This window comes from Amphiura filiformis, chromosome 15 (genome assembly GCF_039555335.1).
Source record: "Amphiura filiformis chromosome 15, Afil_fr2py, whole genome shotgun sequence".
NCBI lineage: Eukaryota > Metazoa > Echinodermata > Ophiuroidea > Amphilepidida > Amphiuridae > Amphiura > Amphiura filiformis.
This window is the reverse complement of record NC_092642.1, coordinates 8,052,612-8,065,751: the sequence shown is the minus strand read 5'-3', so window position 1 is coordinate 8,065,751 and position 13,140 is coordinate 8,052,612. Positions and strand designations below refer to the sequence as shown.

The following is a 13,140-nucleotide window of genomic DNA, read 5'->3' as shown; positions in this document are numbered from 1 at the left end:
CAAGCCCCTGTAAAATAGGTGTGGCGGCGGTATTCTGAGAGACTGGAAATTACCACATGTCTATTTCTGTCAGTGCTTTTGTTTACATCCCATCTTTGACGTCATAACATCACATGAGTACCATCGCATTCCCAAAACAGCACATGATGTAATGCGAGACGAGCCCCCAAGAATATCCAATCAAATACTCTATTCTATACTGCTTAGCTCTCTGCTTGACATTGAGCCAATGAAAATAACTGTCTTTCAACACGTAGGGCATCAAATCAATTATCCCTCTTTTGATCAGGTGGTAAATTTTGACCAATCAGAGCGTCGCTTCCTGGTGCCAATGCATGTACCTTTGCATAATGTCAAAGATGCGTAGCTCCACATGTTATGATTAATTCTGGAATTAGACCACACTATTACTCCATAATTTGACTGATTTAAAATAATCTAGGGTTCTAAATTTGATAGCACTAGGTTTAAAGAAACCTACTGTGCACAAAAATCGTTTTTGTTTGTTGAAACTTTCCCTCCAAATGCAAGATTCGGGTGTAGATTTGGAGCTAGACCTCCAACTTAATATCACTGATATTGACAATTTGGAGGACCCATTTAACACCGATTCATTCGACTTGTTTTCCGGATCTTACACATTGAAAAGTCAGCCGATTGATAAAGAAAGGTAAGAAATATGTATGATTTGATAGGTGCCAATGATATGGTAGTAGTATCGTTATAATATTTTGTACATACGGTTTTCAATACATCAGTCTCAGATGTGCTGTCACGCAATGTACAATGTATCATGGCTGTGCATGGGTGCAGTCACTGATGACACTTGTGTATGTGTGTGGGTGCAGTGCTGTCAAGTACAAGGTGAGTACTCATGCATGTACATGTGTAAACTTACGTAAGCTTTGCACTTGCAGAAGTTGCACTTACATGTACGTGTACATGGTGGTGTATATGAAATAGGAAGCTAACATGAATAATGTGCAGTAATATTCCAATCCAACCAAGGTCATCAAGCCAAGCTGGCCAGGCCTAGTCGGTGTTATGCACTTTCAGTTTCCTATGCGTTTGAATGGGAATTATTTTGCCTACTGCCCTACTATACTCGCCACAAGTTAAGGGAGCACATTTCTTAAATATTTTGACAAGTTGACATCAAATGTTCTATTCTATATTGTTTGGCAATAATGTCTTTTGCCAATAGTACGTCCAAAGCACGCTCCGATAAATTTTTTTTTCTTAATTGCCCGATCGGGCAAGCTGAGGTCAACTTTTGCTTGCCCGATTATGCCCGAAAATTTGAGAAAGAAAACCACCAACAAGTTGCAGTATTGCAATAGCTAAAGTTGTCTAAAAATTGCACAGGGTATCGCAACCGCGGTACGACCTAGTTGACTCACTTGAGATGTTCCACTGGCTCTTTCAGAATCAGCCCGATCAGGAGCATCTGCATCTTTCCACTTGCGAATTAAAAATTAATCCATGGTGGAATAATATCTCCAAAGAACTGTTTACGTTAACATCAGAACAACGTTGTGCACTGATAACATGTGCAGTGTGTCGTGACCTGATTTAAATCGTCAGGGAAAGTCCCTTGTTGTTGCTGATGCCGTCGGCCGATCCTCAATATCTTTTGGTAATTTGGTAATTTTGGTAAGCACAACAAGATCAAAGAGCCGCTGTGGGCTGTGAGCCTGTGGCTATATGTTCTATGCAAATTAGATGACTCTCCCAGGGCAGGCTTGCGATGGCCGGCAACCACGTGCGCTGAATAATTCATGACTCATGAGTGCCGTACGTACATGGTCATATTATACAGTACATACGATATACACTGTACATGTTTCGGGGTCATGGAAATACCGATTGACCTCATTAATATTGAAAACATTTGATATGGGGGATTCCCGGTTCCCACGATATGAACAGGTGATATGTACAGCACTAATCATGTACTAGCATGGAGAATAGCCTGCGATCAATAACAATTAACAGTGGAAATTAGTGCAGAAATATATTTTGTTTGTTTGTCTGCATTGCTATTAATGTAAGTAAAATATGCAAGTCATAATGCTGTCTTTGCACAATAATTTTGCAATTGCCCGATCGGGCAGAGTGCCTGGTGATTTAGCTTGCCCGGCAGTATTTTTAATTGCCCTGGGCAATCGGACAGGCGATTTATCGGAGCCTGGTCCAAAGTAGTAATTTTGTGTTTTTGATCGCAAAGATTGTATAGGGTCTAATTTTGACTCGTTCTTGAGTCGATCGCTGCGCATTAGCGAACCCTGGTTCTATTCTTGATATCACATCGATTTGGTCTGACTCGAATGACCCATATTTCCCAATTACACGCAAGATTTGCTGAGGAGTACTTGTACTATAAAACAACAAACGATACTTATCCGTTCTTGTCCTTTCACAAAATACAAGTGATTTATTTCCTTCCTCCTGGCACAAACATATCTTATCCATCCACTAGATAGATACGAAATCGTTACGAAATCAATACGTCCTACGGTAGAAAAACGGTATTTTCTCCGAGCTAATCAGACAATCGTATGTAACTTTCATCCATGATTTTTGCTGCATCCAAGTGATGCAAAATAGAGGGCACCAGTCAGGAAAACTTCCAAGGCAGAAGGTGGTGGCTACAGTACAGATTGGATATTTTTATTCCCGATTCCAATTCTGCACTCTTCGCAAGGGTGGAGAATTCGGCAGAACTTTGACGATAATTTTGCCTTTTTGGGCACTAAAATGCATTCGATCCTTAATTTTGTTTCAACCGAGTCTTGATTTAGCAAGCACAATAAGGTGGGTACCAATTTTATATACGGTACTTTTGATGAAATTTTGAAGAAATTTTTTGAATATCTAACCTGTGCAAACTGTTAAGTGTGTATTTTCCATAGACAGACAAAATGGTGTGAGCCAGTCCTTGGGTACGGTATGTATCGTAGGACTGGCGAGCGAGTCTAGCCAGGCCCAGCATTTAGTTCCAGTAACTGTAACCATAGACTCTATTATTATAGATGTCATTATGTTTATGATAAAGACTAGACTCGCTGAGTCTCATGGACGCTGTTCCTATGTCCACTGAGACTTGTTTTTCCCATTTTGTGTGTGAATGGCATTTTAACAAATTTCAATGGCATTTTAACAAATTTCTTTGAAATTTGGACGATGCATATAAAACTACTCAAGAATCAGAAACGTAACTAGGATTCTTACCAAATTCTTGACACGCAATATTATTTGGAATTTCGGCGAATAAAGATGATTTAAGAAGCCGTCTCTCTCCCCACGTCCAACAAAAATGATCACGAATGAAAAATAACAAATTTCACTGCGCGTGCGCACAGAGGTTTGACCTTAACTTTCGCTGATCCCCCCTAATCTTTTCTATGTCGATTTAACACACAATTCCCGCTGTTGTTTTGGTTCCAAGGTCACACGTGAAAATAGCCTAAATCCCTAGGCCCGATCTCGAAACAATAAACATGGCGGAACAAGCACAACCCGATGACCGTGCGTAAGCAGTTAAAGGACTGGTTGATCAAGTCTAGCGTGAAAATACGATATGTCAGCATCAACAATAGTCTTTTGCACAGCCAATTTGCGTCGGTCCTAACGCTCGTCGTTCCTAATAGACACAAACAGTGTGGGCCGAGACTAACCTGCCTACGACAAAAACAAATGAGACGAAGAACTGAACAACCATTTTTGTCCTGAAAAATGCTTCATCGTGACTATCAGAAACGCCAAAAATTTATTTTTTACTACGCTGGATATTGTGCTGGAATCAAAGTACGGTACATGTAAGGATCAAATTTGAAGGTAAATAGGCCAAATATTGCAAGAAAATCTACTCACTAGGACTCTAGGGACTATGCAGAGAATTCACGGCTATGCCAATGTAATAGGGAAAACCAATAACAGTGACTAATAAAGACTGAAGCATGCCCTGGCAGCATGCTAGGGCCAGGGTGTGCAAGACCGGCCTCACAATGTTCCTTTTTTGTGACTGTGTTAACTGTTGCATACACGTGATATGATATATACACGTGTGACATCCATGCATGCGTCAAGCGTGTGTATTCTGTTGGTCGGCATGGTGTCATGATGTCTCTTGCGATAGATCGCTTCTTCCCATTGGTTGCTTTTGCCGAGACTTGGCTGTTCCATCTCGCCCCCTCAGACAGGGGATGCTTACCGTCATCACTGTACACACAACTACTACTGCCCTGGGACATAGGGATGTAGAAACATCACAAGGAGAATGCTGCTCAATATGGAAAATCCAAATCATGAAAATTAAGAAATTTTGCAGAGCAATATTTTGACCACTTTTGCACTAAGTAAATTACTCCCATGAAGATTGCAGGTTTTGCCAACTCAGGGGGTGTTGAAGCCTTGGTTAGAAGTGTGAGTATAAGATCATCCATGCATGCCCAAACTGGCCTTGAGACAGTTCCTCAGCTACTTCCTTGGAGCCCAAAATGAGCCCACATATTGTGATGTTTCTTATTTGTGGAACAGATGTCATTAGAGCGTCCTGTAATCAGAGAAGATGTAAGGAGGAGGAGGTTGATCCATCTATCCTCAAACAAAATATGAGTAAGACCGCTCATTCAAAGTAAATATTTAGGCGCATAACAATAGAATACCACAATGTGGTTTGAACCTGGGACGTGTGTGATACACAAGTTACAGCTAACTGCTTTTCGGTATAGGTCAGTGCTTGCATGTCATCATGTCATGCATACCATACATGCACGCCCTGTCATCCAGTCAGATATCAGATAAAATATGATTTGAAGTTCCTTGGCAAATTATAATTTTCATCGCTTGTTGTCATTTTCAGCCTGTATTATTTACAGGGGCTATTTTAACGTGTCTCACTGTCACGTTCGTGCAATGAGATAAAAGTGTTGATGAAGTAGAGTGCGTTTCAAAAATTAAAAAATTGACATTTTTACCTGAATGTGACCGTAAGAAAGGCTCTACCATTGTCTACTATTAAAGCATATCTACACGGATTGTTAATTGTCACTGCACGAATATTTTATCTCGGCACGAACGTGACAGTGAGACACGTTAAAATAGCCCCTGATTATTTATGATAGAGAATGTTTTCAATTATCAGAATATCTTAATTAGGTTTACAGAAAAATACATTATAATCAATTATGATCGTAGGAGCAGCGTCACATCACTTCTTACTAATCTCAAATGGCCGTCACTTCAGCCAGACTCTCCATGCTGTACAGAATAAGGTACATGGTCGACATTAACTGGGAGCATGACCTGACCTTAGCAACATCTAACACCAGAGGACATGCTTCCAGATTCTGGACACCATACTGCAGCTCCCAGACTTGCTTGGCTTCCTTCTTCCCACATACCAGCAGGGAATGGAATGCCCTTACGAAGGACTCAGAGACTTTACCTCGCTTGATGCCTTTAAGGCAGCATCGAGCAAAGTCTCCACCTAACCAGCTGGCAGCCTTCTTTTTATCGCACTTCACCATTGTATATATTTTGCACCTGATTCTACCTGCTCCCATATTCGTCATAGCAGGTACACACAACTGCAGTGTGAAACTATTCAGTTGCTGAAGCACACACTTTTCAAAAGAAGAAGAAATACCAGTCACTTGTTGCTAAGCCCCGTATTCAACTTATTTTGTAAGTGGAGCTAACCAACCATGCTAACTTAAACGGTGGCTGGTGGTTTAATTACAGAGCCCACATGCTTCGCTGAAGGGCATATTTCTATTGGTTACATGTCGATAATAGTATAAATAAACATTAAAAATCGAATTCCCAGGACTCACTCACACCCTTACTATGAAGGCTGCATCTGTTTCAGTTCTAGCATAGTGTCCAGCGAATCTCAGTCTTTTTGTTTTTGAGTAGTCTTTTGGAAATTGGGGCGAGATTGTAGTGTACAGCTCCTCATTGGTGGTGTACATGTACGACTGCCAGGTATTAACATTAAGTGCTTTCTCAGTACATTCTTATAGCAACCATCAAGCAACTTCTTAAATTTTGATGTAATTGTCCAGGTTTCTGCACCATACATCAGGACTTATTCAACTGTGGTATTGAAAAGCTTGATTTTAGATTTCTAGGCAGGCTGCTCTTCCAGATCTTGCTCAGGCTGAAAAGATAGGGTGTTAACCCTGACTGTCCAAATCTGACCCGGTGTTACTGCCCTACCATGACAAAAAGAACTAATGGACAAAGCTAATGTTTTGAGATAGGGAGTATTTTATTTTTAAATATTTAAACAAATACCCAGATAATTTGATATTTGGGCACTGGTATTAGTTTTGATTTTAAAATAGGATATCAACAATTGACTTTACACAATGGTGACTAATTAATAAAATCATCAAAATTAGGCAAAACGTCTGTCCATTACAAATTGACCTTAAAACAAATAAAAACAGCCGTCTCTCACCAAGCAATATTCAAATTGCCCGGGCACCAAAATTGCCTGGTGCCAATGACATCCCATTAACACAATTGAGCACAAAAGACCATGACATTGCCAGACAATTTCGGCGTAGGAATTTTGAATATCGCGTGTTGAGAGCCGGCTGTTTTTATTCGTTTTATGGTCAATATGAGTTTGTTTTAAATAAAACCATGTGGTTCATGCTTGATAATTGTTTTCTAACATAAAAGGCATGTTGTTGTGATTGCCAGAGTGTTCCTTTAACAAATTATGCATTTGCATGAGTACATTATACATCATATACTTCAAGTACATCAGTTAATGATAGCTGTAAATGGGTAATTCCACCGGGTTGGGATACAGTGGACTATATAATGATATGGTCCATGTAACACACTGTGTCCCAACCTGGTGGAATAACCCAAATATTAATTGCTGCATTATTTTAGTATGAAAATTTAGGAAAAAATATCTTAAGCTAAAACACTGTCAAACCACTGACCTAGTTTGAAGGCAAGGCTGGATATACATATCTTAGGAAAATTAATCACTGCATAGCCATGATAAGTTAATTAAAGGGTTAAATAACAACTCCCCCCCCCCTAAAATTTCAAAACATTTCTTTGCATAACTTGACATACATTTCATTGATTTGAAAAATTTAAAAACATGTGAATAGCGGAATCATTTTGCTACCCTTCCAAAATTCTTCTCAAAATCATTTTTTTTCTAGTCAAATATAATTACATTTTCCAAAATGACAAGCACTTTCAGAAAAAGTTGCACGATTCAAAAATTGTAAAAGCATTATGAGTAGAATTGCAGATTTTAGTGTGATGCTTAGTTCCTTTGGACATTGGTAAGAATAGATGAAGAATTCACTTGTAAATGGTAGAGTAGACTGAAATAGTTCCAAAGATCTAGAGCAAGGGCTCTGTTGGATAAAGGAAAGCATACAATTCTCGCTATTCGCAATAAGGGCGCCGCCAGCGGTTTGCGATGTATCATGGGAAAAATCGTGATGTATCATGGGAAAATTCGACATCAAGTCCGCATAATCGAATATTACCATGCTATTACATAGGAACACGTGACAATATTTTTAGTTTGTCAATATCACGGTATTATTAAATCGATAGAGAAAAAATTAATTGTGCACATTTCAAATCACATTATTAAGTATTATTCGCGTGTAACACCTTTATTTTGACAAACTAAAAAAATATTGTCACGTGTTCCTATGTAATAGCATGGTAATATTCGTATTGCGCGGACTTGGATGTCGACCTTTTCCCATGATACATCACAATTTTTCCCATGATACATCGCAAACCGCTGGCGGCGCCCTTATTGCGAATAGCGAGAATTCAAGAAGAAATGGACATGAGAGATTGGTTGAATTAAGAGGTTGAATGTCAGCAAGCAGCCTCTTATTGCAGCCTCTTTATCCAAGAAAACTGTTACTTTAGATGCAAGATGCTTCAACCTACCCAATTAGTACCCATTACAGGTATATGTTCACCCTTTTGGTCAAATGTATGTGGGGAACTCATTTCTCCTCCCTTAGTGAATTGATCATTTTCAAACAACTGATTAAAAACTGCTGATTAAACCTCATTTATGTCAAAATTAATTTCAACAAATCATTGTTTTGCACTGAATGATGGTTGCATGGTGACTGAGGGATTAGAGGCAGAAATGTGACTGAAGAACAATCAAATCAATCAAAACATTGATTCAACAACATTTTGTACATTACATGTTCAGGATTTTGAAAACTTTTTCTGAAAGAATCATTTTTGGCCCATCACACAAGCGCGGGGTTTATGTTATCATCAAAATGGTTGGTTGCCTGCCTGCCTGGTTGTTTGGCTGTCCGTCCGTCCATCCAGGCGGAAGCAAAACCAATAATTCACTCTGCAACTTAAAGGCAATAACTGATCAACTTCAAACTTGGTATGGTGATAGGATATGGTGGCCTGATGTGCTGTATACTGTATAGATTTGTGTCGTGTTATTTGCATATTTCTGAGTATTAATGAGCTTTTGTGCATATTTTGCTATGTCCCATCAATCCACTCTGCAGCTTAAATGCAATATTAAACCGATCAACTTGGTATAATATGGCTGATGACGGCACCACCCGAAATGTCGGTATTCTATCAATATAATGAACAGTTACAGAACTCTACACCTGAAGAGATGTTTTGTGATACTTGAAAGGTGAAATGTGGCAGAACTACCCCCCTCCCCTGGAATAGTGTATGGAAATAGGGAAAAAGGTCTATTTATGCTTGTAAGGGGCATTAGGTGTCTGCAAAGTCATGTGGTGTGGGAAATTGTGACCATGACCTTGGAATTCACTTTCAGTCATTCACCTGGTATTAAAAATAACATTCAGAATAGTTTAGCCAGATGAATCTTTTCAAGAAGGTAGCACTTGTTTTTCAAATTAAATCTGATCTGGTCATTTCATTATTGATGCTCAGTAGGCCTACATGTAAGAGATGAGTATTTGGAATTGCTCATGTCAAAATTTAAGCTGCTTGCAGAATAGATTCAGGTTATGTTAAACAGACTATGTATTGCAATAAATACTATACTGATAGATGTCTGCTGCATAATGAAACAGGATGGCAACCTTTGTTATGATGAGCTAGCACCAAGCATGGGAGATGTCTACGGTATAGAGGTACATGGGGATTCCCAGGTTGTATGTTTAGGATATTACACACTGCAGCAGTGACTATAAACAGTTGTCTCTTTGCCGTACATGCATGGCGTCATATTACAGACTAGCTACATGCGCACAGAGTCAGGAGGTCCATACGCAGGTTGTGATGATGATGTAAATGGGAGTAGTACATGATGACAGTGCACTGCATCAAAACAAATAGGTACATTATAACTTGTGAATTGGTTAGCGCCCAACTTGTTTACAAATGCAGTGGCAAACATGTGATGCTATTTTAGTTTCACTTATGGATCTATAGATGGGGTGATAACCTACATGTATGAAGTACATTCTGTAAAATCATCTGATTTCTTGTGCTTATCTGTTTAGTAGTCAAAAGGACATCTGGCCATTTTGCAAAGAGTCCAAGTTGGATTAATTTTATTTGCTACTTGTTTTACTTAATTTTGGAATCACATAGAGATATACTGGTACTGCAAATAGCTTGAGGTCTTCCAAATTTGATACTACTTTGCATCTTGACATCATATTTAATGTGAAGGTTTGGAGTACTTCCGACTTTTCTGTGGATGAAAATTGCATGCTGCCTTCTGTCAGGAATCATCTATTATATAGTGTGGATGTGATTTAGTAAAAAATCAGCAAATACAATTGGATATACTTCTGTCAAGATTGATACTTTTATCTAGAACTGACTGATCAGCAACAGCTTGAGCAGAATATTGATTTGAAATTGTGTGCAGGAATCAAGTGTAACAATGACTGCAGTAATGAAAGAGTTACTACCTCTTCCATCAATGAATGCTTTATTTGAAGACTTGATGATGCAGCAACCTTATAACTCATCATGGGGACTAGATCCTCTTCCTCATCCTATGCAATGTAACCATGGTAACCCACCATCTTATCAACAGTCAAATTCACCTCATGCAAAGTAAGTACCGTACTGCATGAATTAGAATCATTTTAGCTATTCATGTACAATGTAAATGCTTACAAGTGGACATCCTGAAGGAATGATCAGTGCTCACATGCCAAAGTACCTGTATATTGGGGTTAGGAGCAGACTAATTTACCATGTAGGGATTATTACTATCCTACCATGTACAACCCCTGAAGAACAAGTTTGTTTTACCAGATCCCTGGTTTTACATTTGTACCTCTCCCTGACCTATAAACCTTCAGAAGTCCAAGCATTACATTAATGAAATGTTGGTAAATCAAATTCTTGAAAAATATTACTGGACAAATTATGCCCTTCTTTAAAACAATACCCAATGCTTTTTGCTAGTATTTGTCAATGTCTGTATGAGAGACTCCAAACGATATTTTCTACGAACCACATGTACACATACAGCTCTATATTGCATGCATAATGTAGCATAATTAATTGCGTAAAATGATACTCACTGGTTGGATAGTTTTACAGTGGATAGTCTAGTACATGTCTAAAGCAGTCGATGACATTTTCCTACTCGACAAGCTATGAGTGGTAGTACACACACTGTGATTGGTCATAGCATTGCAAGCCATAGGCTCCTTAGTACAGTCACCATGATTGGTCACACCCACAACACACCCTTCCATGTGCAGGATCAATCAGCTGTGGGTCAATCCATACCAAATCAACCAATGTTGTTGCCCTTACGTCATGGATTTTTTTTCTTTGATGGGGTAGGATTTGGCTAGGGTTTAAAAACAAAACTAAATTCGGACATTAGCATGTGATACTGTAAAACACTTGAATTTTGCGGGTACTTTATTTCGCGAATTGAGAAAAACCTGAATTTTTGGAGGGTTTTAAATTCACGAATCCAGAAGATTTACTGTTAGTTTCAATGTAAATTTTATATTTCGTGGGGATTTAATTTCGCTAATTTCAGAGGCTCGCGAAATTAAATACCTCGTGAAATTTAAGTGTTTTACAGTACTTTATTTACAATAGAATGAACCAGAATGAATCATGGTTTATAAAAAATTGTTGACAAATAGCTGACTTGCAGAATAATAAAACAAAAACAATGTCCTGAATACGCATAATTAGGGTTTTTTTGGTACCGTGTGACACTATTCTGAATAAAATTACGGGATATTTGGCAATATTGGCACTTGTTTGGTTTCAGAGTGTGTAATAACATTTTAGGTGTGGCATTTGTTAATTGCATCGCTGGCTCTTGATATTTTCACCATTGCTAACTTTTGTCATCATCTAGCTTTTTTTTTATCAATCCTTTATGGTGTCTCTTGGTATTGACGAGAGATCTTGCCAAACTTTCTGTACCAGTATCAGTATCTTCCTGGCCAGTATCATTATATTCTTGCATGTGGATTTCAATAGAGTGCCTCACTCGGCTAAGTTTTTTTCCATTGATTACAAGATTTACATCAGATCAGCAACTGCTATGTACAGTATCCTGTCAATTTGTATCGGGATTCTGGATTCAAATAACAATGGCTTCATCAAACTTGGATCGGTTACTACCTGATGTAGTAATGTCTGCATTGGAAGACTTGTACCAAAATCAGTTCTTGCAGATAGATGACAGCACCTCACAGGAGAGGAACAACGTTCAAATGTTGCCACCTCTTCCAGCTTCTCAAGAGATGAATACTAAAGGGCTGACTACTTTACCCCTTCCTAAGAAAGATGTACAACCACAGCAACAAAACAAACCATCACAGTGGATGATGTCTCCTCTTCCATCTTCTATGAAAGACTTACAACAGCAATGTAACAAAGATTATCAAGAGATATATAATATTCAAGGGACACAGCCTGTTCCTCCTTTGGAAGGCTTACAACAACCTCAATGTGTTAGTGATCTTCCAATATCTCCACCTCTTTCTCCCAGGCAAGATAATCCACCATCATATCAGAAGTCAAATCACAGTAGGTAATGTAGCACTTCTTGTTTTAAAGCAATAATGTGTGATTTGCATAAAGAATAGATTCTTATTTAAATGTTTGTTTTCACTGATCACATTATCCCCTTTTAATTTCGAGCCAAACAAATGAGGTATAACGAAGAAAATCGCCGATCGTATTACATGTAACTGGACGGAGCATCGCGCTCGATGTGTGTACATACAAGCTGACATCCACGTTACATGTTAGCAAGTACTCAATCGTTGATCTCTGAATAAAACCGGGTCGACCCGGTTTTAATACAAAAAGTTTAATTTTACTGTTATTAAAGCACTTCAGGCTTAGTCTTTTACGTGGTATTTTAGTATACCACTGGGCATTATAATTATGCAAAAAGTAGAAATCCGAGTAAAATTGACGGCATCGCTGTGAAGCAAATCAAACATAAAGGCTTTAATTTAGGGATTCAATCATGTTTCACCATTGTTCATTACTGTTCATGTAAGAACGATGCTTCTGCATTGCCTATATGGTTTACTTCACGAAGGCTGCCTGAGTGAAGTAAAACACTCAGATGTGAGTTGTGAACTCAGTAAATCCCTTTCAACAATGAAAACAAGCTATCAACTGATTCACATGGTTATTTCTTGAGGAATGTCAGTTGGTCATTGCCGTTCAACATTTTTACAAAGAGATTGATGATTGCTTTGGTAAAACTTTAGAATAAAAACGCCAATAATGTTTGTCCGCTGCCTGCAAGATAATGAACTTGATATGTAAGCGTGTATACACACACAAGATCCATGCATGACGAATTTCATACGTATGGGCATTTCTATTAACTAGTGTGTAGGCCTACAGTTTACGCTTCTGTAAAAACTAAAAGTGTGGATTCATCACCAGTTGGCTCCAAAATGACAGGCAGACAGGTGGCTAGCTAAGACACTGACAGTATAGTGTTCTTCAACAAATGGACCTCTCAGTCAGTCAGTCTCGCTCAGTACATGGCATGAGACATGGTTGGCAATGGATTGTGGCATGTAGCAGACATTCTCTACTTTTCAGGTTCCCCAAAAAATGTCAGCACTGATCCTGAATCCCAATCATAATGCCAGC

The 13,140-nt window shown here is 38.7% G+C and overlaps 1 protein-coding gene across 3 annotated transcripts in view; it reads left to right on the top strand.

Annotated features, from left to right (window-relative positions):
- Positions 1-13,140, top strand: part of LOC140171198 (transcription factor EC-like) — a 73,731-nt gene that overhangs the window by 3,950 nt on the left and 56,641 nt on the right. The window contains exon 1 of one of the 3 annotated variants that reach the window (XM_072194408.1): positions 351-670. The exons of 1 other annotated variant lie outside the window; for it this stretch is intronic. In XM_072194408.1, coding sequence (XP_072050509.1) covers positions 525-670 — 146 coding nt within the window. In that variant the 5' untranslated portion in view covers positions 351-524. Of the gene's footprint in view, positions 1-350; positions 671-9,901; positions 10,093-13,140 lie in introns of those variants that run through there. One more of the 3 variants, XM_072194407.1, reaches the window with a different exon arrangement.